Source organism: Anguilla anguilla, chromosome 15, assembly GCF_013347855.1.
Source record: "Anguilla anguilla isolate fAngAng1 chromosome 15, fAngAng1.pri, whole genome shotgun sequence".
In the NCBI taxonomy this organism is placed as follows: domain Eukaryota; kingdom Metazoa; phylum Chordata; class Actinopteri; order Anguilliformes; family Anguillidae; genus Anguilla; species Anguilla anguilla.
The window spans coordinates 22,582,835-22,610,286 of NC_049215.1; the positions used below are offsets into that span (position 1 = coordinate 22,582,835).

General features: G+C 48.7%; 1 protein-coding gene across 6 annotated transcripts in view; it reads right to left on the bottom strand.

The window, feature by feature from the left end:
• slc39a10 (solute carrier family 39 member 10) overlaps positions 1–27,452 on the bottom strand; it is a 42,066-nt gene that overhangs the window by 11,764 nt on the left and 2,850 nt on the right. For 3 of the 6 annotated variants that reach the window (XM_035392628.1, XM_035392631.1, XM_035392627.1), the window contains exons 2-9: positions 17,734–17,762; positions 13,790–15,103; positions 11,843–12,017; positions 4,334–4,509; positions 3,709–3,879; positions 2,867–2,990; positions 1,968–2,282; positions 1,317–1,397 (exon numbers count right to left, since the gene is read on the bottom strand). In XM_035392628.1, coding sequence (XP_035248519.1) covers positions 1,317–1,397; positions 1,968–2,282; positions 2,867–2,990; positions 3,709–3,879; positions 4,334–4,509; positions 11,843–12,017; positions 13,790–15,103; positions 17,734–17,736 — 2,359 coding nt within the window. In that variant the 5' untranslated portion in view covers positions 17,737–17,762. Of the gene's footprint in view, positions 1–1,316; positions 1,398–1,967; positions 2,283–2,866; positions 2,991–3,708; positions 3,880–4,333; positions 4,510–11,842; positions 12,018–13,789; positions 15,104–16,560; positions 16,926–17,733; positions 17,763–18,538; positions 18,960–24,387; positions 24,498–27,452 lie in introns of those variants that run through there. The other 3 variants (XM_035392630.1, XM_035392629.1, XM_035392632.1) reach the window with 3 other exon arrangements.

A 27,452-nucleotide genomic window follows, 5' to 3' on the forward strand; every position in this document is an offset into this window, starting at 1 on the left:
AATTCAGGCTTTGCTTCATCATATTCAGTGGTTTAAGAGCCTTAACAAAAATAATCTTCGTGGCAGAAAACTACGGAGAGAAAGCACACTCATGGACAAGTGAATGCACCTCACACGTCACACAGCCGAGAGTGCAGACCTGTGAGAGAGGGTTATGGGACAGGGTGTGCATGTGGTTGCACAGTGTTTGTTGACAGGTATTTATTTGAGCTTCAGAAATCCGAGAACAGAGAGAAAATGCGGTTCTCTCCCCCCTGCCTCCCTCTATCTCTCTCTCTCCCTCCCTCACTATTTAGCCTGTGCTTCGCACTCGCTGGCTCTCACTCTCTCCACCCCTCCTCCCTGTCTCTTTACCGCTTCTTCATCCCACTCCCCTGCCTCTTCCTCTACCTCTCTGTCCCTTCTTTCCCCCTCCCTCCAACACCTCTCTCTCTCTACCTCTGCCCTGTATCTCTCTCTCTCTACCTCCCCCCACATTGCTATCTCTTCCCCCCCCTCCCTCAGTCCTTCTCCCCACTCTCTCTCTCTCTCTCTCTCTCTCTCTCTCTCGGTCTCTCTCAGTCTCTCTCTCTCTGTCTGTCTGAGGCCTCAGCAGGTTTTTGCGGGTGACCTTCAGCGTGAGGAGTAGTGTGAAGGCGCGTCCCGTGTGCGGGGCCAGGACATTAGCGCGCTACGCTCGGGCACACACAATCAAGGCTAACAGGACCTCTGACGGGCTCCCCAACGCCCTGCGACACCCCCACCTCTCCCGGTACACCTCACGCTTCACTGGCCCTGTGCGACAGTGTCCCGGCTGACCCCCCCAGCCAGGTCATGCCCCAGACACCCATGTACCGCTGCACTCAGCACAGGCCTGGTCCCGCTGGTCCCTGGTCTTCCTCATTTACAGAGGACGTATGTCCTCAGAGTCCCCCCCCCCCAACAGACGAAGCAGCTCTGCCTGCTGTCTGATACAAGTCGATTCTCACCTCTGCAGTCTTTAACCCCTTAAGACCAGCTGTGATCTAACACCAATCACGTTTTCACCCCCACAATCTCGCAGTCTCAAATCCCCTAAGACCAACTGCAATTTCACAGCAATCACGTCGCACTTTTATCCCCATAAGACCCACCTGAAAATATGCAACAGAAAAAAATAACTCAAAAAATCATTTCATCTCAGAGACCCACAGCAGTACTCTTTGTACCCAGCGCTGTAGACGGTCTTTCCCCCGCCCTTGGCTCTGGCACACCGTTAGTCTCACATGGTGCCCCTGCCAGGTACCCCGGGATGGGCAGAGCCCTGGACATGCCGGACGCCAGGATGGCACACTTACCCAGCTCATGGGGCAGCTCATGGCAGAACACCGCGACGGACGTGCTGATGCCCCCCGTGATGTTGGAGCTGAATGCGGCTCCTGGCAAACACAGGAACAAGCGGGTTTAGAGTGAGCCTACGCTTATATGCGTGCACACACACACACAGACATGCACACACAGTCACAAGCACGCACGCACACACAGACTCGCACATACACACAGTCACAAGCGCACACACACACACACACACTCGCTCTCAACTGCTCACACGCTTGCACACAATCACTCTCTCTTCACACCCTTTGGATAGAAAATAATGAGTACTACCTTGCTGTTTATTTTATAACGAGAGCAGACCGTCTACTTCCTCATGTATTTTCTCACATTGCTCAGGGAGGGAGAAGCAGAGAGCATCACAGATAGAGATGGGATGTCAGACAGTGCCATGGCGAATGAAGAATCGAACCCCAGGCAACACAAGGGATTTTTCTCCACAGACTGCCGACCATGTGCCAGTGGTTAGCACGTATAGTGCTGGCGGACGCTCCTATGCAGAGACTCACCCAATATGGCGCCCGTCTAAATGGAGTGCTAATACAGCCGCTCGTCTGTGCCGGACAGATGACAGGGGGCGCCAGAGAGCGCACAGCCAGCCGAAGAGCGCTCACCTATAGCCAGGCCGTCGCTGAAGTTGTGCATGCCGTCGCCCATGATCACCATCCAGGCGATGCTGGCGATCCCGGCGTCCTTCATCTCCTGGTCCGAGTGGCAGTGGTCGTGGCCGTGGGAGTGGCCGTGGGAGTGGGAGTGGCCGTGCCTCTTCGTCTTGGCCTTCCTGCCGTTCTCGGCGGCCGGGGAGTGGGCCCCCCCGTGGTCGCTCTCGGGGGGGGGCGGGGTCAGGGGCTTCTTGCTGGGGGAGTCGGGGTCCTGCAGGACGGTCAGCTGGGTGTCGTTGTGCTTGCTGTCGCAGGAGCTGTCAGCCCCTGAGAACGCGCACAGAGAGAACAGCCACGCTCACAACGGCTGCGTGTGGAAGAGCGCGTCACCTCCAGTCCACTTGACGCTTTTTTGTGGTGGTCATGGAATTTCAACCCGTGCTTCACACAATTTAAAAAGAATCTATTAAAAATAACAAGTGTGACACTTCCTGAAACTATTTCAGCATGCACAAAAAAGAGCTGACATTGAGTTGTTATGGAGAATTCCTGTCTCCTTTTCATTCATTTCTAGTAAAATAATAATTCACTCCTACACTTGCAGAAACCAAGACCCCTGCCAAAGGCCTGGGAGTAAGGTGTCTGTAAGCCGCTTTGCTAACTGCGTCTGAGAGCAGAGCTGATACTTATCCCCCATTCTAATCCCCATTTCCTTTATTGGGCGATGTGGAACGCGCGTATCTCTGTGCTGCGGCGTGCTCCATCAGTGCGGGGCGGCGTACGCTAGCGTGCCCCTGTCCGCTCTGTGGCCCGCCGGCTAAGCCGCGTAGCGCCGCTAACGTACGAGGGGGGGTGGGGGGGGCTAGCGGGGCATGCGCACGCCGCGCCCAGCGCTGGAGGGGATGTCCTACCGTCCGCGTTGAGCGGCCTGAGGTGCAGCCACTCGGCATCGGAGCGGCGGTTCAGCTTGTGGTCCGACAGCTTCCTGCCGATCTTGCCTTCCTCCCCTTTCCTCCTCTTCCTGCACAAGCTCCCCTGGAGAAGATGCCAAACCAGGCACCACATCACAACAGCACCGGGCACATAGCAGCTACACTATATTCCTGCTTCCCATCTTTGTTTTCCAACTGCGTACTGTTTTCTGCATAGGCTTCTTACATTACATGACGATGGTATGTAGCATTTAGCCACTGTTTTATTTATGACACAAATGCACACATGTGACTTGGAAGTGTTGCACCTTTTATACACCTACTCAGTTCAGCAAATTTGTTTTGGAGATTTCTGAACTTGCCAAACTGTTTGTGAAGAATAAGATTTAAATGAAAATGTAGTCAAAGTTCAGGCCAAATGTTGACTGAATCCCAGCCTGTGTGTTAATCATGAATCATGGCAGTGTATTCTGTCCATAATATCCACACTTATACCCCTGAGTACCCAGCAGTATAAATGTATTTAATGTGAACGAGTCAGTTGCCCTGATTAAAGGGATCATCCAGCTCTCTGGGAAATTCAGTTTCTGGCTCTTATACATAGTTAGACAAGAAGATCGATACCAGTTCATCCCTGTGAATCCAGTCCAAAAATATTAGACAATATCTACAGGCTGCATGCCAACTGTTCTACCTTTATGAATGGCTGCAGCTGTGAAGCAATGAAACACAAGCGCGAGCTGGGGGTGGCCAGGTATGTGTGTCACTGACTGTAAACTTGTGCCCCCACTACCGAGGGCTGAAGCGGCGGCGGTGCTCACCCCCTGGTCCTTGTAGTGCTTGAACATGCCGATGCAGTGCTCGATGATGAAGAGCAGGTAGATTCCCGCCAAGGCGGTCAGGCCCTTCCACACCCCGTCAAAGTCCTCCACCAGGTCCCGGGCCTGGTCCGAGTGGTTGCCCTCATGGCTGTGGTCGTGCTGGCCTTGGGACTGCGCGGGAGAGCGGAGAGGGCAGTTACCGCGCTGTGTTTAATCTTACACGCATATTCTCTATAGCTGGATATGCGCAGTCATGGAAGAGGCTTCACGAATCCCAGTGTTGGTGCATATCAAAGACTTGTGATGTTAAATGCTTTTTTCCCCCTGGAGAACGGTCAGGGGTTGTGAGAACGCGGCACAGCTTACAAGACAGGGTTAATAAAGCATTGATCTCTCACCAGCGATTATACGAGCTGGGCTTTATTCAACAGTCAATGAGCGCCGCAGCACATTTCAAGAGAGCTTAATGGGAGCTGAAGTGAAGGGCCTAAGAAATTGGACTGTGCTTGAGAGGTTCAGACTGCTACTCCCATCAGCCAGACATTCTGTGGCGTGTTTCCAGCCCAACGGGCCTCCGTGGTCTGATGTGGAGGTGGAGGAGCAAGGCGAAGGGCGCAGTACTCACGTGTGGCAGCAGGTGGAGCAGCGCGTCGCCGCTCAGCGTTCCCACGGCCAGTGCCACCAGGAAGGTCAGCAGGAACTTGAAGCAGGATTGGTTGAGAATGGGCACCAGGATCACGCCCAGCAACGACAGCAGGCTGATGATGGTGATGGACACAAAGCCCCACACCCAGATCCAGCCTGTGCACGAGAGAGCAGATGCAGTTTTACAGCCCTGCCAGCAGTGGGAGCCAGCGTCCACATCTCTCTGGAACAAACAAGCTTTGATACTACCACAGACTCTTTACAACAACCAGATGGTCAGCTCCTACGTGCCTTCTGTCCTGTCCATTTGAGAGGGCCAAGGTTGGTAGACTTTCCTGTGCTAGTTCACCGTTTATATATATTCATGAAGAGGCTTGGCCAAAGAAAAAAATCCATTGCCAGCTCCCTCATAAATATTCACAATATGCACTCTAATTGGGGAGTTTTTGTTCATGGGTTGAGGGAACAAACTTTTAATGTTAAGAGTACAGAGCAGACCATCTGGTTAGTCTAGATAATCTGATTACATAGATCATGAGTACAAGTACTACAAAATTTAAGCTGGGGGGGGGGGGGGGGTTTATTTTGGGAGAACGAGTAATAATAATAACATGCATCCTGACATGAATTTCTTTGCGTCAGTAATATTTAAAATAAACAGAATAATTCAAACCTCTTAAATAAAGCCCTTAAACTCCACCCTTTTTTTGGCTGGCAAAACATCTCGCATTTTACTCCCTTTTTTAATTCATTTTCCATTCCTGTGCATCAGTGAATACTTTCTGCTTTTTATCAGCATCCAGAGCGTCCCACCTCCTAATCTGCATTTGAAAGGCGCTCCGCTTTTACCGTTTGAAACCGGAAGCGGGAGCGGAGCCAGACGCCGCTGAGCAGAGAATTGGGAGCGGGGGCTGGAATGAAAAAAGGGGTCCGCTGCGCCCGGCAACCCATGGACGCGAGGGCCAGCGCGAGGCTGTCCGTCCTCTCACAGGACGCCGCACAGCGCCATCCACGCCGAATTTTTCAAAAAATCGTCAAGCCCCCAAATCCTCCACAAAAACAAAAAAGCCTACACAAAGCCACAAGCTTTTAACATTTGGCGCAAAATGCCGCGTGAAATTCAAATTGCACTTTACTATCAAAAGCCTTTTGCCTGTGCCGCCTGTGCCACCTGTGCCTGTTCAATACCAGGCACTCCTCCCCACAATCACTTCATGGTTGGACAATATAAATTTAGGGACATTTTTTCTCCATAAAAACATACTGTCCGTACTTACTGTGCGAGTAAGACTACAGAAGTCAGGATGAGCGACTTTATTTTTGGGCTGACCTTTTACCAACGCGCCGTGACGTCACAGAAACCTTTGGCGAATGTTGGTCTTGGCGTTTCGGGTTAATGCGAGCGAGCCGGTCCCTGCAGCGAACACCATCTCCCTCCCCACAGCGAGCTGCCCACAGCGGCTCACACCCAGCGGCGGCGGCTCCCACATGGCACGGACCCCCACTATGCCCGGACACCCTGAGCGACAGCTGCCCTGCCCCGACACAGACCGCCGCGCCCCGCCTGACATTTACCCATGAGTCCTGGAGCTCCGGCCCGTCCGCCCGGTCTGAGCGAGGGACCTCTAATGAGCGCTGTGGCGGGCTGTCATGTGACCAGTGACTGGCGCTGCCTGGCCCCGCTTCACCCGGGTCGCGGGGAAAGGAAGCTCCGCCCACTCTCTGATCACAGGGGATCTGTCTGTGGCGGGGCCACGGGGGCAGAGGCGGGGTCAAGCCCGGCCCCCTCTACATTCCTCGCATTTATGATCCTCTGGGCTCATCTGCATTGAATGAGGGGTGGTCTCATCTTCCCACTGTAAATGTTTACTTAAAAAATATTTTAAAAGGGTGAGACCGAAGGGCGGTCAAACCCGAGAGCGCTTTCCCCTCTCTGCTTTCCCCAGCCTCTGTAAAGCAAAAACACAAATGCGTGCTCTCCTTTAAAGAAAGAAAAGATCATGTTTCAAAGTCCTAAGAAACTCTTCAAGGACATGAAATCAGGTCCCAAGGTTCTAACTTACTGTGGAAGATAGATCCTGTGACATTAACATAAAGAACAGCTGTGTGCTCTGCCCCAATCCCATCTGCCTTGACTTTAGGGAACGTTATTAGGAAGACTGTGAGCTAATGCCCAATCTACACACCCACCTCTGTTTCCAGCATTGGACTGCTTACTGCATCAGACTCTATGATCAGGGCTGGCTCTAAACTATTGGGGGCCCTTGGCAAAGTTTTCTCTGCAGGCCCGCTCTTGAGTTATATCCAACCCAGCATCACAGAGTAAAGACTGAGTACAAATATGAGACCTTGGAGGCCCTAGGTAGTATCCCATTCAGCCTACAGGTGACGTCAGGGTATGTCTGGTTATTTTCAAAATAAAAGCTCTTTAGATACAAGTAAACCCCAGGAGAAAATTTTGTACATACCAATTTTGTTTTATGTACTGTACCTTTCAACTAGTAACACATTCTGTCAAATATTCTGAGGAATCTGCACAGTTTTCAGATTTTATGAGCACTTAATAGAGTTAAAGTATTTCAAATATGCATTTGATCCAGGTCTGAATTGTGAAACTGTTCTCCTTTTTATTGTACACTATACAGCTGGTCCTGTTTTAGACCTACCAATTTCACTATAAATTCTGTACATCATCAACATCAGGTTTACACAACAACTGTTGGCTGCTATCTATTTTGCATACATTATGCATCAATAATGACAAGAATACATTAAGACTGCATTGTAACCAACATAAATGTGTACGTTATCAATTTATTATTCCCAAGGGTATATGTGCTCATGGATTTCTACTTTATATTATCTAATTTATGGGATTTGGATAATTAAACTATACGAGGTGTGCTCTTGTGCGGAATGAACACCCACCGAGCGCTATGCCGCTCGGAGATTAAAAGTCATTAAACTCCACCCCCCCACCCCCCCACCCCCAATTTTCTATTTCTAAACAGCACAGAGCCCTTTGTGAACAACACACAAACAGTGCGGGTAAACGCTCCCAGGAATACTGATCACAAAAGGGAGATGCTTCAGAGAGGCACTCAGACAATTACAATCTTGAAATGATTAGCTAGCTTTGTAATAATTAGCTAAAGCTTACGGCTGTGCTCTCCTGAACAAAACCACGCCTAGATTAAAGGCTGAAGACTTTGCCGTGAGGGCTGAGCATGGCATGGCAGGGATTAGCAGAGTACGCGTTTGGAAGCTGCCTTTCAGGGAGGTCTTTTACAATCACTATTCGGTGTTAAACTCAAATCCGTTTGAGACTGGAATCTGTTCCACTGCCTGGGTCTGAAACCTCAGTTGTCAGTCTGTTCACAAGGATTTTTTGGGTTTCTGACATTCCGTAACGGACTGAATGAAATGGACTGAGGTGAAGCTCAGCCCGCACTGTTGCCCAAAACCAGGCTGCAGCAGTTTGGCCGGTTTGGAGTTGGAGTTGTAATATTAAGTAAGTTAAATTTTTTCCAGCGTTCATCTACTGCCTATAAAAAAAACTCCCTTTTTTATGCCAGGCTACAGTACCTGGGCCTTAGTGGGTGTCAGTGCGAATCACGCCTCTTTTTGCCCGCTTGTCATTGTGACATCATCATTCTGAACAGACCAATCAACATTCATGTTAAGGAGCCGATTTGAATGACGAGAGCTCGCTCAGGCCAGGCTAAACGCAGAGAGGATGAGGGATTCTGGCAGTTCATGTTTATGCATTAGAGACTTAGCCAGGTAATCAACAAAGTGACGCTGTAATGCAGCCAGGGCGCCAGCAGCTCAGTCAGTGCATTATTCGCTCCTGTGCCTCTCAGCCTTCCAGCACCTTGTTTCTGTGGCCCACTGACTCCACGGTTTATGTCATTATCAGGACTTCATAATAAATATCATTTTAAAAAGCAGGGAGGCAGAAGCATGCCCCTCCTGTGGCCTGTCAGGAACTGCAGCCTATAATCTGTGCACACATTTACGCCGACCATTTAATCTTGCCCCCAAAGTGTACCAAACCAAGGGTATGATATTTCAGAGGATAGAAACAGATGCATATTGTTGATGCTGTCATGTCTTCCATGTCTATCTGTATTCTTATTTGTAGTCAGCCACTGTGTCCTATGACTGGAAACTGCCCAGGGACTGCAGATGAAATTTAGGCTTGGCTAACTACATCAAGTGGTAAACGTATGTTAAGCACTGTCCATGGTGCCTGACAAATTAAATCACCTACACCACAAGCAGTCTTCCAGTGTGGACCTAGTAGGCCTTTGTTCTCTGGTCAGACAAAAAAACAGAGAGAGAGAAAAAGCCTTGGCATGAGCCAGTGTTTTTCCTGGCACTAGGGAATAGAGACATGGACAGGCCTGCCAGAGTGATTTTCCTTTTCCCTTTGAAACCGTCCCTGTTCCTCTCTCCATTTGTCTGAGCCTCTTTCTGCGTCCATCTCCTATAACCGTTGCACCTGAAACTGCTTCATTAGGATGCCAACGAGCGCCCTCCCTCCACACATCACCTCACCTCTGTCTTTATACACTCCTCAAACGGCGGGGACAGAGTTAGGGGTACTGTACGGAGGGTTCTTCATGCCTCGCTAACTGATCTACTCCCCGCCTCATTATCACTTCCAGGAAGAGAGGGAAGGAGACAGGCTGAGGAAGGAGTGAAAAAAGTGCTGAAGGGAAGCAGCGGCCTGTGCAGGTTTTCTAATTACACTCCCTCCCAGCCGGGGCTGGGAAGAGGGCACTCGGCACCAATTGAACATTTTAATTGGCGGGAAAAAAAAAAGAGGGGGAGAGAGAAAAACGCTTAGCGGCCCCTTCGCTCAATCCCCGCGGCGCGCGGCGGAATGCAAACGAGGCGCGGCGGCTCCTGGAGAGCCCGCGTAGGCTGGCACCGCTGCAGGTGCCAAGAGGGCACGGGTGGCAGAGACGGAGGAGCTAATGAGCCATTATCCGTGCCCCCCCCCCCCAGAATGCCCATCCCCGCCGCATTGCCTTGCCCCCCTCCCGGGGGAGCTCCGGTGCGCGGCTAACGACGTCGTGGTGGCGGTGACGCACCGATTGTGATCCGCGGACCGCCTGCGAGGTGCATCGCCACGGCAACACGGATTCAATATTTAAAACAGAGCCAGGATGCTAATGAGGGAGAGCTAATTACTCCAGGAAAAAGCACTCCTGTGGCTCAACCAACGGCCCGCTCTACTTTCTTGGTGCACTTTTCTTGCGAGTGTTTCTTAATTACGGCTGCATTTGACTATGTGGAAACGTAAAATGCAAGGGGTCAGGTTACCTGGAACCTAGAAATGAGAGTGTGTGCGTGGTGTGTGTGAATTGAGTGAATTGTGTGTGTGTGTGTGTGTGTGTGTGTGTGTGTAATTTGTGTACAGTGTGCACATCTGGTCTCACGTAAAAAAGAGACCATTCAAAAGAAAAACTAGAACTACATAAACAGTATGAGAAAAATACTAATAAACTGAACTTTTTAGGGAACTGAAATGCAGTCCTGTTTCCACAACACATGACACAATGGGATGTGCCAATTCTTTTACCTCAACATTCTCGCTGAGAGCAGACTTCTCATTCTCGGCACACTTCCTAATAGAGGCTAAAATATATATGCATACAAATATGTGTACACAGCTTACTGAACGTTGAAATGAATGCATAATTGGTTAAGTGGAACTTGGTTCATCTGAAGGTTAACTTCTCAAGCACATGCGTCATTAGTGGCTGAATCACTCCGCACCAAAAAGAGAAAAAGCAGAAAATATGCTAAATTAAAGGTGAAAAGGAAGGGAAAGATTGTGATGAATGAATGTTGTTGGCCTTAAGAAGATTCTCACTATTAATTTGTATAATATGTGCCCACTTAAATCTGTCCATAAGCCATAAGTCCTTATCCCTACAGAAGCTGCAGGAAAGGTGTGTATGCAAGCACCCTCCCAAATCCGTACGGGCCCACGGGTCCCTCCTGCCATCAGTGCTGTGCCACCCTGTGGTCCCCGCGGAATGGGGGCTGTACAGGGAAAGCCGTAAGAGGCGGTCTGATCTCTGGCCGTCGAAGGACCCCCCCCCCCCTCGTGATCCCCCCCCACCCACCACTCCCCCGCCCACTCGCCGCGTTCCCCCCTCCCTCGCCATGTCTCCTCCGACGTCTGAAGAACCGGCAGGGCCCCGCATTCGTCTTGGTTAAATCCCGCGGACGGCATTAATACGCATTAGGGCGCAGGGATGCGGGCCTGCGATGGCAGTAATCTGACAGGAGGCATTTTGAGTATAAATGACAGCCAGCGCAGGCGGTCCTGTGGGGCAGGGCGGGGCTCTCAGCGGGGGTTTGGAGTCCTCCCTCTGGACCGCGCAGGACGTGGCAGCTCTGTCACAATGCGCCCTTTCTGGGTCATGCTTCTCTGCTCTTGTTTACCGAGGTTTTTTTATTGTCCATTTTTATTGTTTTACAGGCCTCCCTTTGATAGGCTGGGATGTTTTGGTGGGTTTTTCCTGAGCAGGTTTGTGTCCCAGGGGGCACATTTCATTTGGACTGGTGCAGAGTGGCTGTAGTCTACGTACAGTCCTCGTCAGAGGTTGGTGTATATGAAAGTGAACAACAGTTATTGCTGTTTGGTAAAGCTGTGGAGCTACTACTTCCCACTACTAATTTGAAGAACAACAACAATAACAAGTTGTTCAAGGTTTCCAACAAAAACCTATCCTAAACCGAGCCTATTTGGCCAGTGACGCGCCTGATCGGCTGGCGTGAGAGCTACTGCAGCTCGTGACCCGGGTGGCTGTCGCTGTGACAGCGTAGCTCTTCTCGCACGCTTGCCCCGGCAGATCCCCGGCTGAAGTGTAGCTCTGGGTGAATAGTTAACCACGCGCCACAGGGCGCTTGGATAATGGCTGAAACTGGGTGGGGTCACCCTGTCTATCAGCTCTGACCACAGGGTAACCACAGGGTAATCTAAGGCGCTTTGTTCAGACGACAACTTCCCAGAAGAGCTAGGCTGGAAAGCCGCTAAGTAAACTCCGTGTCCTAGCCAGCGTTTTTACCCCTCTCTGACCAGATCTGGAGAACAGAAGTTCCACAGTAATGACTGTGAAGCACGTAATCCTAAAACCCGTGTCGGGGCGTGGCGGGGCGGGGCGGGGCGTGACTCATCCCACGGCTGACACTTTGCGCCCGAGCCGCTGCCCCCCAGGGCTCTGTCCTAACCCTGACCCTACTGCGGCTTCGCCAGAGTCTCAGGGAACATTAGGTTCTGCTGACTTGGGACATTCTTATGACAGATTTATCTCCCGTTTGGAGGCTGTTCCGGGGACGTACGGTGCAGCTGTTGGTATAACCAGACACGGTGAGTGACGCATCTGAGAACGGGTGTCACGTCGCAAAAGCCCCGTTCACCGTAGTCACGCAGCCCTGCCCTGCAGGGGGGCGGGGGCCAGGGCCTTACCTGAGTGGGCGGGCTCCAGGGCGGTGGCTATGTCCACCTGGTGGTAGTGCAGGATGCAGACGCGGCTGTCGATCTGGTAGAGCAGGGCGGGGCACAGGTAGGTGAAGGTGGTGGGAGAGATGAGGGAGTCTGCACTCAGCCCGTAGTGGTGCAGCAGCTGGGTCAGGTTCAGACACTGAGGGGACAAAGCACAGACTCAGACAGAGGGGACCGCAGTCGATCCAAAGCACTGCAAAACGAGCACCTTCTGCACTTTAAATACACCTGCACAACCAGGCCCCAGCCCTGGAGGGCTGCACCAGCCACAGGCCTTCTCTCCTGCCAGGGCTTCGGCCACTCATTGCAACTAAACAGGTCTTGATGGAAGCGAAACATAGCCTGTGCACAATCACGAGAACGAGAGAGAACGCAGGGCTCCTGCTGGACTACAATCCTCATCAATCAATCAAATTTTATTTGTATAGCGTATTTTACAGCAGTTGTCACAATACACTTTACAGACAACCCTGGCCTAAATCCCCACAGGAGCAAGCCAGGAGGCAATGACGAAAGAGGGGCTGGACCGCAGTGGTGGGGGAGACCACTCATGATTTCGGTCACATTTAACTTCATTTGCTTATCAACCAAGACGCCCGTCGCCACTGGTGCAAGACATGAGCTCCGATCACCCGCGTGTGAAAACCAACGCCAGGGACTTCCTCTCAAATCCTCTCCTGAATCGAGGCCTTCACACAAGTGTCAATTAGCGGCGGCTCCCAGAAAGCAGCTTCCGGCCGGAGGACTCCCACAGGCCTCGGTTATCTGAATCTATGAGGCTGATGCGGGAGCCAGTTATGACTCCTCTTCTGGGGAAAAGCTCTTCAGCTCCTGTTCCCAATTACGTTTGGACTAATGAAAGCAGACGCACACGCGAGCGCATCTCTGTGCCCCGCTCGCGGGGCGAGAGGCGGCTAACGCCTGCAGAGGCCTGTGTGAAACCTGAGCCCCGCCCGCAGGGCACCCTCGCAGCCAGGGCCTGCGTCACAGTGGCTTCACACCGGTCGGGGAAGCACGTGCCGCACACCTGAGAGGTGAGGTATGCTGCGAAACAGGATGCCTCACCTTTTTAACAAACAAGCGCTCAGGCGTTTTCGCTTTCGGCCGTTTGACGAGTCCTAAAACGTTCCCCCGATATAAAATACCTGCCAATCCAAATACTGCCTTTGATACTGCCAAGTGGCAGCAGTGCCTATTGTGCATTTTGATTTATAAGTATTGTGAGTGTTCATTTATGCATTACTGTCAAATGTGCAGCACATTAAGCCATCATTATCCACACAGTTGGATATCACACATTGACAAATGTAACTTAAAAATGCATGAATGGCACAAGGAACTGCTAAGATGACGCTCTATACAAAGTCAAGATGAAGACTGGAACAGCACTTTCTGAACACCTTCAAAACTGCATTGCATTACAGTTAAAGGCATTATTTGTGTTTAAGAGAGGTTTCCTCTATATTCTTGATAAGCAGTTGCTTCTGTGTAACAATGCAAGTTCAACAGTAGGTACAAACATTGACAATGTTAAGTAGTTAGGAGTAGACAAGGAGAAGAAAAATACTATGGGGGAGATTATTTTCAACCTTTACAGGCATACACAATATTTAACTGTTCTAGCAGCTGAAACCTAGATATACAAAGGCCCCATATATTTGTCCCTGTGATGACTATTGGCTTTTCTGAGTCAGTGAATTATCTGGATTAGAAGCACAGCCCAGTTTCACAAACAGTGGGCTGTAAGCCTACAGGGCGGTGCCTGCAGTCTGGGAGACCCCATGTGGTCTAAGCTGTTGGGCCAGCACCAAACAGAGATCAATAGCAGAACTTTTTTCCCCAGTGTTGTCTGTATTGCCTTGACGTGAACATAACTTGTGCTTGTGAGTTTGCTTTTGAAACAGGACCTACCTCCTCATGCTGGTGTTCCAGATAGTCGTGGTGATTGGCAGGGAGGGCAGGGGCGGAGTTTCCGGGGCTGCTGGGGGCCTCTCTCCGCCGTATCTGCGCATGCCCATCCCCGTGGTCACGGTCGTGGTCGTGACTGTGTTCACGTTCGTGGTCATGTCCCTCGTGGCTACTGGGGGGCTGCTTGGTGCCGTCTTGGTCCTCTGTTGCTTTCCCCGCATTCCCATAATCCCCTGGGGCAGACGAGGGCAGAGTGGGGGTGGGGCTGCCTCTGTTTCTGTTGCGAGGGTTTTTGTTCTTGAGTGGTCTTTTGGTCCTCTTGGGCTTGGAGTCTCGGGGCAGTGCTGCCTCTGAAGGCTGCTCCGACTGCTCCAGTTGCTCTGACTGCGCAGTGCCATTCGGCTGCCATGACTGCGTGATATCATCCGGCTGCCCTGACTGCGCAGCGTCCTCAGGCTGTCCTGGCTGCGCAGGCTGTCCTTGCGGCCCTGCTGGCTGGCCCCTGGTGCCATTGTGTTTGTGTCCGTGATGCACGTGCGGCCGTTTGCGCCGATGGTGAGGCTGCTTCTTTTGTTCAACGCCACTGCCACCAGCTTCATGGTCATGATCGTGGTCATGGTCATGGTCGTGGTCATGATCATGGTCATGGTTGCCTCCGTCGCTGGCAGGTGCAGTGGTTGGGTAGGCGGTTGCCCCTGCTGCTTTCTGTTTGCAGGGGGAGGATTCCTGAGGCACGGTCTCCTCTCGCTCCTCGTGCGGGTGGGGGTGCCGGTGCGGGTGCGGGTGGGCGTGGGGGTGCGGCTGGGATGGGGAGTGGGAGTGGAGGCCCTCTTGCACCTCCAGCAGGTCCAGGTGGGCCACGTGGTCGTGCCCCAGCTCCTCGTGATCCAGGCCCACCACCTTCACCTCTCCCAGACCCAGGCTCAACAGAAGGTTCTGGAAGCCTCCGAAGTCCAGCCGGTCTCTCTGGCCGTAGCGATGGAACAGCTTCTGGATGTAGAAGTGCTGCTCGCTCTCCGCGGTGCCCGGCGCCTCGCCGGTGCCCCCTGCCTGCACGTAGGGCGCCTGGGAGATCTGCAGGTCGTTGTGCTCGTGCTCGTGCTCGTGGTCATGGGAGTGGTCATGGTCGTGCTCGTGGTCGTGGTCGTGCTCGTGGGAGTGGGCATGGCCGTGATCGTGGGCATGGGCACGGTCATGGTGGTGGTGTCCATTGCTGTGGCAGTGGCTGCACTGCTGGAACAGGACCGTGACCACACACAGGAGGCAGAACCTGGTGTGCATGTGGACCTTCATGGCGTCCTCGCTGCTTCGACACACCTGCAAGACAGGGTGGGGTCGGGGGGATCACCACACCCACACTATGAAAAGCACAGCCTACTCCACTTTTTTAACATTAATGTTCTAGCACTGTTTCACTGTGGCTACAAAAACAGTTATTTTCCTATTTGGAATGTAGGCCCCCCACAGTGCTACTAACAAAGCAGTGACAAAGCAAATTATCAGTCAGGAGCAATGTAGCTCCAGTCAGATAATATTACGCCCTCGAGGGGGAGGGGAAGCGTTCGAGGGGGTCGACCAGAGAGCCGCTAACTGAGAAAAACAAAACTCACAGATTGCGACGGAGAGGTGGAGCAGGGTATTAAGGCACCAGATGCCTCCTAAGGATTTGCTGAAATTTTACTGGACAGGGACAGGAGGTTGGCTCACGCCGCAGACAGTGCCAGGGGCACATCTCCCCCCCATCACCACATGCCGTGCGTGACTGCTTCTCCACCCCCCCCAACCATACGCACGCGCGCGCACACACACACACACACACACACACACACACACAAATGTCCTTCCCTTTTAATATGCAATGTTTCATTAATGAAAACCAGAGGAAAAGACAGTACTGTGCTGTAAGGACAGTAATGACACCTTTACCACCCTAAAGCTCAGACAATGTAAACAGGTCAGTCAGAAGACAGTGTAAAGAAGCCATTCTGTGTGGGTTGCAGGTCATTTCAACTTCAGCTACATTCCCACCGTAACATTTCAAACTGGCTAAAAGGGTTACCCTGTGGTTCCTGAAAGATCTTTTCAAGAAACCATTTAAATTAATCTTATAAACTAAATCATCCATCAATAAACATTCAATGCAAATTACGTTTTCACTGGGTGAATGATATCCTCATCCCCCAATGGAGACTGGAATTTTATATACATCATTTAATTATATATATATATATATATATATATATATATATACTGTTTACATCTACACACACACACATATACACACTGAAGAGTGAAAGCTGGAATTTAAATATATGTAGCGCTCGTCAGCTGAAATCAATTCTTGAAACGCTGAAGAATGAGCACAAGCTAGCCTCACTGCAAAGAGTAAACTCATTCACAGCAGAGCAATTACAACGCTCTGGCGTTTAAATGAATGAGACGCGGTTTTAAGGCGGTCATCTGAAGACGGCTTTCACATGATTTAATGATTCCGATTCAACTTTATGACCCTCGAAGATGTCTACCACTACTAAAATTCTTACGACAACTATCGGAATCTGGGCTATGGGTACAAAGCCAGCCCTGCTAAGCTCAGTGTAGCTGAGGACTTTCAGAGTGTGTCATTATCACTAAAGCTAACTACAAGGTACAGCTACTTTGGCACGGCAGTCCTACTGACTTTCAAAAACAAAATCAGTTCAGTTGCATCCAGCATTAAAGATTCTTTTGGCTACGTATCGTCATTGGCTCAGTCACCCGTGAAAAGTACTTACGGCTGCCTTTTTCTTTTTCCAACGGTTATTAAGTTAACTGGCTATGTCGCGGAGGTCTGAGTTCCTGTTTCAGGCATTAACACAATTATGGTTCCACTTTACAGCTCCTAACAACTGTTTATAAACTTGGAGCGACACTGAACTCTGACCTGTGAAAAAGATACGAAAGGGGCCAGGCTGCAATCCCTGATTTAAAATATATTTTTCTCTCCTCACAAGAGCCTCTTTGTGATTACACAAAAAACTCCTTGTTGAAAGGGTGACTTTTTTGAGATTGTTGTCAAAGAGAAAGAAAAAAACAACAACAGTTGCAGTTATTGCTATAATCATGAGACTGGGCAACACAGGAGCCTTCTAGTGCCAAAAAGTAAATGAACATTTGGCAACCCTGTTGAGAGGGAATTTATATGTCCCACGGGTCATCACATCCCCCCATCATTTCATGCAATTCAAAGATTTGTAGAAACATTTTGTTTGTACAACAAGTACAACAACCCTTCCTCCCCTCTACAAGCACACCAAATCAACCAGATCCCATATGGTAAATGATACAGTAAATAGCATTGTTTTGTTCAACATGACCTGATGAAAGCACCCAATTAACAATGCAGGAAACAAAAGAAAACTGTGGCAGTTTTAATTAGCTAAAAGCATGAATTTCACAGCAACGTTGAAGTCGCATAGCTCACAGTGTTCTTTCCCGGTGAAAATTGAGCGGTTGTCGGGTTATTCCACATCAGTAACATTTCTAGACCGAGAACTGGGTTATAGAGCTGCCTGGCCCCTTACAAAGACATAATGAATTGGCACAAATTAATGATGATGAAGACACAATGTGGGTCAAAACGCTGACCCACATTCTTGTGTGGCGAGTAAAGTCTTTCTGGGAGTGCTAATCGCAGTATGCGGACTTTATTCCCATTTGTATTGATAATGATACACGAAACCCAAAAGCTCCTACTGTATATGGTATTCTCCAGGATAAGGTTCTGCTGCTGAATGAAAAACGTGTGGGGGAGGGGCAGGGAGGCACTGATGGGTAGGATGGGGTGGGGTGGGGTGCGCTCATCTGACAGGAAGCTAAAGAGGTATTAAGCCCCATGTACAGTCTGGAAAATGTCAGCTTTTGTTAGAAAGGTCAAAAGGAAGAGAAAAATGGGATCGCTCACTTACCATATCCGTGGGTAGCTTCTTCACCTCAACTGCAAAGGAAAAGAGAAGTTTACTGTCTGCGCTGGAAACAGCCAGAACACATGAATGAACCTGACAATGAGGCACTGTGGAGCCGCTGGGAGCCGCGATCTATAGCGCCAGCTCAGCGCTCCCGGGCCATCGCTGGCAGCGCGTTCCTGCGCCGCTGCGCTCGCCCTGTGACCGCGACCGCCCGAACGCGAGGCCCGTCCTGTTCTGTCATGCTGAGAGACCGCAGGCTACTCATGTGACCGTGGCCTGCGAGCGCTAGCCTGCTCCCTCTGTGACACGCCATGACCTTACAGAGATGACTTCCCCCTTCACTTCCCCCATGTTCCCAGGATCCCTTTCACCATGGAAACCATGACTCATAAGCCTGCGGGCCATACGAGAAAGGCCGGTTATAGGACATAGTTATAGTTCTAGTGACACCGGTCTTTTGGAGCTGAAAAAATGAGTAACAAAAGGCGACAGCACATTGGGAAGAGCGGCACATCCCGCCTGAAACCAGCTCAGTCGCTGGAGCATGAAAATCAGAGAGGATAACGCAGCACCACGCTGTTGCAGGTTAAAATCCTGAGTTCTCTCCACAGGACATGTCAACGGGATAGAACGGTTCAAAGCAGGGAAGCTGAGCCAGGGAGTAGTGGGGGTGGGGTTGTGGATTTGGCAGTTTGGGGAAGTCAAACTGAAAAAACTGCCTGCGAAGGCAAAACGCAGGTCATGCTATCGAGGGCCGCAGACCTCAACGGAAAAACAGTAATAAATGGGACTCGTCTGTACTCGCCTGCACTCCTGATCCGGGTTCAAACTGCTGAGCCAATTCCTGTTCTCATCTCCGGCCTCTCCGGCTACAGGCGGCACAGACAGGGACCTCCTCAAGCTCTTTCATACGACTCTCACATGGCTCCCCCTGATCAGTCTCTTTTTGCGCCCGGGCGCTTTCCCGACACATCCATAGCCTGTAGCCATCAGAACCGTGCCCTGCTGGGTCACAGGCCCGCCCCTCCACAGCCAGTCTGTGTTAGAGCCAAGATGAAGCCTAAGGAGGTGGGTTTCCAGTATCAAAACACAGATATGCCACTCCCATATTCTGGTGTTTACAATATGTTATAGCAATAAAGATTTGGCTTTTAACTTACCATAACACATTCTGGGAAGTGTTTGTATTTCATTGTTACTACTTATCTTCATAGGTAACTCAAGCGTTTGTTTTTCAAAGTTACATCTGCAAAGCAGGAGGAGTTCATTACTTCCTCTGCCAACATCATTATTTTGTCAGCTGAGCTCAGTCAGGTGCTACTCTCCACCCATGTGAACTAAACTGGCCAACAGCAGGAACCAATGAGAGAATGATCATGTGAGGGGGATATTTTTGGCTTGTTCTTTTTACTTACTGTTTTTTACCTTTTGGATTAGTGCTGTAGCACTACAGTGAGGTTCATGGATCCTTAAATTTGCAACTGAAATGAAATGTTAATATGTGTATCACCAGGAATAAACAGTCCTGCCTACCTTTACATTAGTCTACTGGAAACTGCAAATTTGTAAATAACAAGTGTCATTTAAAAATGAACTTTTTATTATTAAATCTCCTTGGGGGGTCAGATTTTAAATGTGCGCTCCAAAGCAAATAGGGGGCTTTTATATCTGGCTGAAATGAACAGAAGGTGGACTGTTATTCATAGCTGAGGTGTATTACAAAGCAAGAAGGCTGATTGATTACTTTCCCCTTCAGCCGAAATACACCATTTACATGTTTTCAACAACAGGTTTCAGACCAGGGCCATAATGAGGAAACTCATAAAAGAATAGCAGAGCAATCAAAGTGCTGAAATCATTATAGCAGGCAATCAGTGGGGGCAGCCCATTCCAGAGTATAGCGATAACAATCAGTCCAGAACAACAATCCAACAATCCACAAGCACGGACTAGACTACCTACTAGTTTGTTTTTAGTCACTTGATTAAAAATATGGAGGTGAGATTTTACAAATAAAAGAGCACTTGCAAATTTGATGTGCTCAATGTGCTTTAATGTGTTCGTTCTTGCTGGCTAGGGCGTATCAACCCTAAATATTTACATTGACAGCACTGTTTGATCTTCACAGAACCCAATATGTTTCAGCCCAGCCTTTGCTTGGGAGGATACTTTGCTGCAGATATATGTGACAATATGAGAGACAAGTTTCCAGAAAGAATCTCAAGATGTTCTGAAGCTCTGGCATCTGGGAGAGGCCAACAGATGTTGTTTTGGAACCTCCGAAGAATTTAGGAGTTTCCTGAGAAAATGTCACCATCTTGTCTCATATCATTGCACCTTTGATATGAACTTGGGTTAGAAATACAATTACCAGACATGACGGCACATGGTTGCATCTTCTACAAGTACTCAGAAATATGTAAATACATTGTGTGTTGTTTTAATATAGTGTACTGCTATAGATGGAAAAATGCACATGTAAAATGACTACCCAACTGAAGTTAGCCTAACTATAACAGCAGCAGAACTAGCTAACAACTCTAAGACTTCAGGGCTAAGAGAAGTGACTGACATGTCATTACCCATGCCGACAGTAAAAATGCAGACAGCTTGTTCCGATTGAATCCAGCAGAACAATGCCTTCTCAAATGTAGGCCACTGATGCAAACTTGTGGGTGAGTTAAGGTCGCTATATTTTGTGCCCCTCTGTGTTGGGAAATGAATAAAACCGAGACTGCAATGTCCGTGATGTACATCAATTAAACGGTTTGCTGTCAAACTGTTTGACTGTAATAGCTTGGCAGCGGGATTTCTGGACAGGCAGGGTCTCTTGTGTCAGTACTCCTATTTATCATTTGTGACTTTGACACACCTATTTATCATTTGTGACTTTGACACACCTGATGAATACCCCTGCCATGCAAATGGAGCTCTGAAACACTTAACCATTAACTACACTAGTAATCACAAATACTTCAGCAAGCACAATGCAAATAATGTGCTAGAAATAGACTTGGATTTGTGATGGGAATAGGCTACAGTTTGAATATTTTCCTTTCAGGACAATCCAGCACATCCATGAGGACGAATTACCTCATCTGCAATCGATCGGAACCTGACGAAGACTGCAGAAATAGTTATGAACGGCTGATTCATGCAAGCGGACGCAACCCAGCGGAGAGCGATGATCGCTGCAATGTCAACTGACAGACAAAGGCCCGATGCTCCTTTTCACCAGTGTGAAATCGAGTCAATGATGGGAAACCACACTCTACAAGCGGGGCCCATTAAAGCAGTCCATCCACATATTACAGGGATCGGTGAGTCTGTGAGCCTTGCATAATGATCTCATTTTAAAAAGACAGCAACATAACAAAAACAACAGTAGAAGCCATTTAATTCCTTGGCCACAGTTGCTTCAGGGTACATAGGCTAATCATTGTGAAGAGCTTTGGGGGTTCCTCGTTTGGCATGTCCATGGGGACTTAGCTGACTCAGCTTCTGCAGTCCCCACTCCCGCACTGTTTGCAAGGGAGTACATTCTGCAGATCCCCACAAGTGGGAAAATCCGCAATAGAGCACCGTACTGTAGTTACTGTACACAGTAAAGGCGTACGGCTAAAAATACATTTTTCTTTCCCGACACAAACGGACCCCCATTTTGAGAATAAAAAAGAAGGTAATAATACATTCAGAGAGACATTCATATGTTCTATATTTATAAAATAACAGGTTAGTAACCAGAAATTCTGCCTGATGCAAATATTCCTCATACTGTGAAGGATGTGCATCTCCTATGTTTAATTTTACTACACTCCTGCGCAAAAAAATGGGCCAAGCCCAAAATGGCAAAAAAATAAGCTTTTAATGGTCTTAACAACAAAACATTGGTCAGAAAAAATTTTCAAGCGATACAAAAACTCATTTGAATTTGAATGCATTTGAATGGATCTCTATGGGAATTGGGGGGTGGGACTAGATTCAGCTGTAAATTATGCCGATACAGTATGGAACACATTTGTTGGCTAAATGGCTTTAAGTCATCAGGGGTCCAAGGTATCAAATGAGCCTCAAACCACCGTGCTGCTGCCAGATATGCAGTAGATACTACAAGCATTGTTTCTCCAGAATATTTTTTCCATTGAGTTCAACAGGAAAATTAATACGATACAAAAACTCTTTCAAATGCAAAGAGTTTTTGTATCGCTTGTAGGACAACCTGAAGATAAGATATCCAGACTCTGATGATGTTGATAGGTCACAGACATCAGGAAGTCATGGCATGGAAATGATATGCAACCAAATACAAAACATGACCCTTTTATTTTACATTATGTTAATTTGTCTACTGTATAAGTGAATTTCCCTGTTTCTAGCTTTTCCTCAAACAGTTCACTGCAGCAAAAGTAAACAAGCAAATAGTGGCACAGGAGGTCTCAGGAGTGCATTTGTTTAATTCTTGCTAATTTTCTGACCAATGATTTGTTGTTAAGACCATTAAAAGCTTAATATTTTGCCATTTTGCACTTGGCCCATTTTTTTGCCCAGGAGTGTACATCTTTTGAAACACTGTTTGCGATTAGTAAATATAGATTTTCCAGCTGAAAAATGATAAAACGTGAAAACTGTTCACTGGATCGATTCCCCCAAGGGTATTGGATAGATCGTAAACCAAAGTGCTGCCTGGCAGGGCACACAGCCATCAGCATATGAGTAAGATAAGCACCAGGAAATCTTTAGCTTGCTCCTGAGAATCTTTAGACTCCAAAAGTCTGTGGGCCATGCTGAGCGTCACCACTGTGGCCCGCAATGCCAGTAATGAAGACGGAAGCAAAAGGCCAAGTGCTGTGTTCCACACTAATGCAGAGTCGAGGTGAGCCTTCTGCAGCCACTTACAGCATATGTAACTATTCATCACACCCTATCCACAGGTAAGAAACAAAGTCGATACATTGGTGCAATACAAGTCATCAGTGACTGCAGTAGCCCTTGCATAAACCTATGACCTAAATTGAAGTGCCTCGGTAGGTGCAAGAGGGATTTGAGCATATAGTGGTAAGAGTAGCACAAGGAAGGATAATTAACCCAGAATAAGAGAGTTAAAAATTTAGGGATTGTTGAACCAAGATGCAGGTTGAACAGGTGAGTTGTCAGTCAGTTAGTTATCACATGGGGGAGGGGGTTGAAACACCCCAAGTTTTGTTTCATGCAGCATTTGCATATTTTTCTACGGAGGCTTACAGTCTCCAGCCTACAGAGCTGTGTGCCATTGCTAATCCAGCAGCTCCAGACAGTTTACATGACTCCTCCAGTGCGCATCAGTCCAAACTCGTCATGTGAACAGCACTTGATGATTTCACCACTTCGGCCTTGCTACCACGGCTGTGCTTTTCACAACCCCCTATGTACATGCGGCTTGCTATACAGTTAAAGGGCACTACAGTTCTCCCACTTTAGGAACATCTGCTCCAGAAAATTGATGTGTGCGAACTGAAAAAACTATTTAGGAGCACATCTACTAATTGGGATGCATTAGGGTGCTCCTACATTTTTCCACTTAGGAGCATATGCGCTCCTTGGAAAAACTGTTAGCGTAGAGCCCTTAGTTACATGCAGCTCAATGGTTATGTTTGTGTTTATTGTCAAAAGAAACAGATTCTATTTTAATGTGCACGTTCATCATATGTAACCATATGCAATCATGCCAGACACCTTATTAAAAACAGAATCAAACCCTCATTTAAGTTGACTGTGACAACTCGCACAACCATTTCGCACTACGTAAACAGCCTGGCATTGAGGACGGGGTGAGCCAGGAGCCACCACAATGCCGCTGCGTCTGACATCACATGACTCGCGCTTTCATTCTGCATTTGCTTCTCTATGATTACTATCATTACTGCATTTCATTTAAATGCTGGGCTGCTTGCCCATATTTAACAATGCACATACAGGAAGCCACTGTCATTTATTTGCCTGCAGTACATCAATTACATAATTTTCATTCCAACACCTTAAGTGTCTACAGCCCAGGCACCGACAAATAATTACTTGGCACAATGAAAAGGCTGAATCGCAGGAGGCAATTTTAAGGGACGGGGATTGGAGGAGCTGGAGTTAAGAACACTCCCCACCCACATCCACACACACACACACACACACCACCCCCGAGCAGAGCCGGAATTAAGAACACTCAACACACACACACACACACACACACACACACACATCATCCCTGTGCAGAGCTGGAGTTAAGAACACTCCACACACACACACACACATTCCCCATCCCTGTGCAGTCTGCGCCAGCCTGGCTGGGATCTGGACCGTGAAATTAACATCTGCAATCGGCAACCTGTAACACTATGCTCGCGATGACCAAATCCTGCAGCAAATCCAACCCCCTCCTCCCAAACAGAACGGGACAAATCAGTAAAAAAAAAGCCCCCCCCCCCCCCCCCCCCCCACCAAAGCCAGAGAAGAAAGGGTGCTCCATTTCTCCAGCGCTGCTTAAGCTGTTTAAAGGGGGGTGTCCCTGCAGGCAGCCGTCCCTCTTCATGGCGACATGGCGGACGAGCCTGAGCCCTGAGCCCCGCGCTGCGCAGACAGGAGGAGGAGAAAGCCTGGGTCTCTCCCCCCGAGGCGCGGGCTTACCTCTTCATTCCACGCCCGCCAAGGCCCGCGGTGCAGCCCAGGCTTCCCACGCGGTAGTGCCCCGGGCAGGGACGCGGCCGAGCCTTATGTTTCAAAACCCCACGCCTCACGAGTCAGGTGACATCGCCCGGGAAAGAAAAGGGGGGGCGGGGGGGGGAGGGAAGGGGGAGAGGGCTCCGAGTTCAATGAGCCACCGGGTAAAAAGCCTCCCCACTCCCACCCCCCCCGGGGATCTGCGCAAACCTACAAGCGCGAGAGTGGGTCGGGCCACGCCCGCCGGGTTACATGCCCCCCCCCGCCCCCCGCGCGTTCCGCCACGTTTGTTCCGAACCGCAGGGTGACATCAAAGAGAACGCGGCTGCAGAACCCCAGGCCTGAAAAAAAGCCCGCTCGGCCCAAGAGAACTTACAATGAAACAAATAAATAAATAGCAGAGTGGCACTATAAGAGAGCGGGGAAAATAATTAAGAAAGGGTGAGGTGTGATGCTCATCCAGGAGATTTTCAACGGCTGTCAAGTGGATTCTCACATTGCCTGTGAAGCCCTTTGGGCGAGACATGCCAAGTGGCACCCGATGGCCTTTCACACACTCAGCCAGGAGCTGGAGATCACAGGGCGGGGCCACTAGGAGGCGGGCCGAGCAGGAAGCTGTCATCCGCGTCCCCCCAGCAGCAAGTCTCTTCCCCTTCACGCCGCTCCGCACCGCTCCAACCTCCAGCCCCCGGGCCCAGGGCAGCGCTCCCCTGTCCTTCTGATTCCCGCCATCAACGCCATTAACCAATGTGACTTTCGCAATTAATCCGCCCCTCCTCACCGGCGCGGAGGAGTTTCTGCACGCTCCAAAAAGGTTGCTGCAAACCGCGGCCGCTTCTCACAGTCTGGGGTGTATTTATGAGAACACGCGTGACTATTTACGACTGCACCAAACTCCATTTCCATCGCCTGGGGAATTTCACAAACAGAGGGGTTTTTTTTTTTTAATTCAAGCTGTAAGTGCAAGACTGTCACTGCCCACATGACCCAGGATATTAGTCAGCCTTTGAGAAAGGTGGGTGACACATGGAAAAAAAATTTTAAACACCTTCCAAAGAAGAGAAGGTAGAAATAAGTGGCTAATTTAAACCTGCAGGTGCAGGTTGCAGAGGCAATACAAAGAGGTCTAGTTTTAAAGAGAGAAGGTGCTGCATGTACATAGAGAAGTGTCTGAAGGTGCAAAGATGACAGACTGGGGCCATAACGTGAAGAAATGAGATTTTTCACCCTTTCCATTTTTTGTCCACTGAAAAACAACATACTAACTGTTACAAGAGGAATAAATTATGCACACTATGTGCCTTAAAACTCACCAGTCTCAAAGCGATCCATCTCACATTGCTACTGGCGTTGTCTCTTAAGGCATTTCACAATTCATTTAAAAAAAAAATTAACTTACCAACATGCACAGCACCCACAGTAAAAAGAAATAAAGCACTTTAGATTGAGTCTGGTTAAGTATGCAACCACGGGAAATGCCTGAAGCAAAGCAGATATTCTGAATGACAACAGGGATTTGTGCAGTTACAAAATAACTAAATTAACATGGTTTCATTTAGAACCACTAATACAATTAAACATTCTTTCTCAACAGGCACAGACATTGCAGTAGTACTCAAATGCCTCCGGAATAAATGGTAGTCTCTTTTGGTTATGATGAGGCCTTTAGAGTAAAACTACGCTCACCAAGCCTAGAAATAGCTACAGTCCAACACAAAACTGCAAGCAAATATCCCCAAAGAGGCCCTCACAGAAATACCTGAAAATAGAACACTTAAAAAAGCAGGTCCTGTGAGCAAGAATTGTGAATGAAGCACTTTGGTAATAATTAATAATTAAACCTTCAATGTTTCAATGAAACAATGCCAGACACTGCATTCATAGCCTGAGGTCAGAGTTCTGACACCATGTACATATCTGTACAGGACACTGCCTCACACATAAGGCTGAGATGATGTCATCAGTTAGCTGCCCACTCAGAACTAAATATACTCTCACTCATTGGTCACAGAAAAGCGGCATCATCATTCTAAATAGTGGTTCTGAGTATCACAGCAGAGGCAGTCCTGCACTATAACTGCAATGAATAGTATACCATGAGTTTCAGTCTCAGCAGGCTACCTTGTAATATAATTCTTTGAGGAGTTGAATTGCAGAGAGAGGACACTGACATGATTGATGTTTACTGTCTGGCAGGAATATTGAACAGATCACCCATACATTTCTAATAACCATGAGGCCCCCATCAGTCAGTGTTTACACATGTACTGGTTCTACTTCAACTTAGGCCTTATGCTGCTGCATCTATACTGTATTCTTTCCGCCTTCATTAAGGGGACATCTCTATTGCTTTTTTTATTGTTGAAATGTTGTGCTGGACATCATGTCTTATAAGAAAATGTCTTATGATTGCCATGTGGTGATTATGCCAAGTGGATTATGCAAAGTCGTAGTACAAATAATTCAGAGGTTTATGAATTTTAGCATTGGCCATAGGAATATGGATTTTGTGGGGGGGACTGTTCAGAGGGTACACAGCTTTTCTGTGGTGTGATGTGTTTGGGGAATGTGTCAATAATAACCATGGCATTGACAGCAATCCATGTGTCAACACGGGCTGGAGAGGGTGTCGGTCCCTGTGCGAGTATGTGACAATGACTAAAACTGCTACTCTTCCAAATGGCTGTGTGCAATATCCACAATCATGCTGGAGTTTATCCTTTTGAACCCCACACAGGACAGCATAGAAATGGCTGCAGATTCACCATATTAATCTTAGGACCCATTCTCCTGTAGTAGGCTATACGTCACAGTCCATGCCTTGTGCTTCAATAAATTGCCATCTGACACCTCTCTTCTGCCCTAACAGTTTGTGCCAGGGTCAGTGGTACCACAAACAGATACACAGCTTCCTTGGGCTATAAACCTCAGTATGGCTGTTGATTAAAGCTGTAATGGAACTCCCCATAGTGCCAAGCACAAAGAAGAGAGATTAAGAGAAGCAGCCATTAGCTTGACTAGAGGGTGGGGAA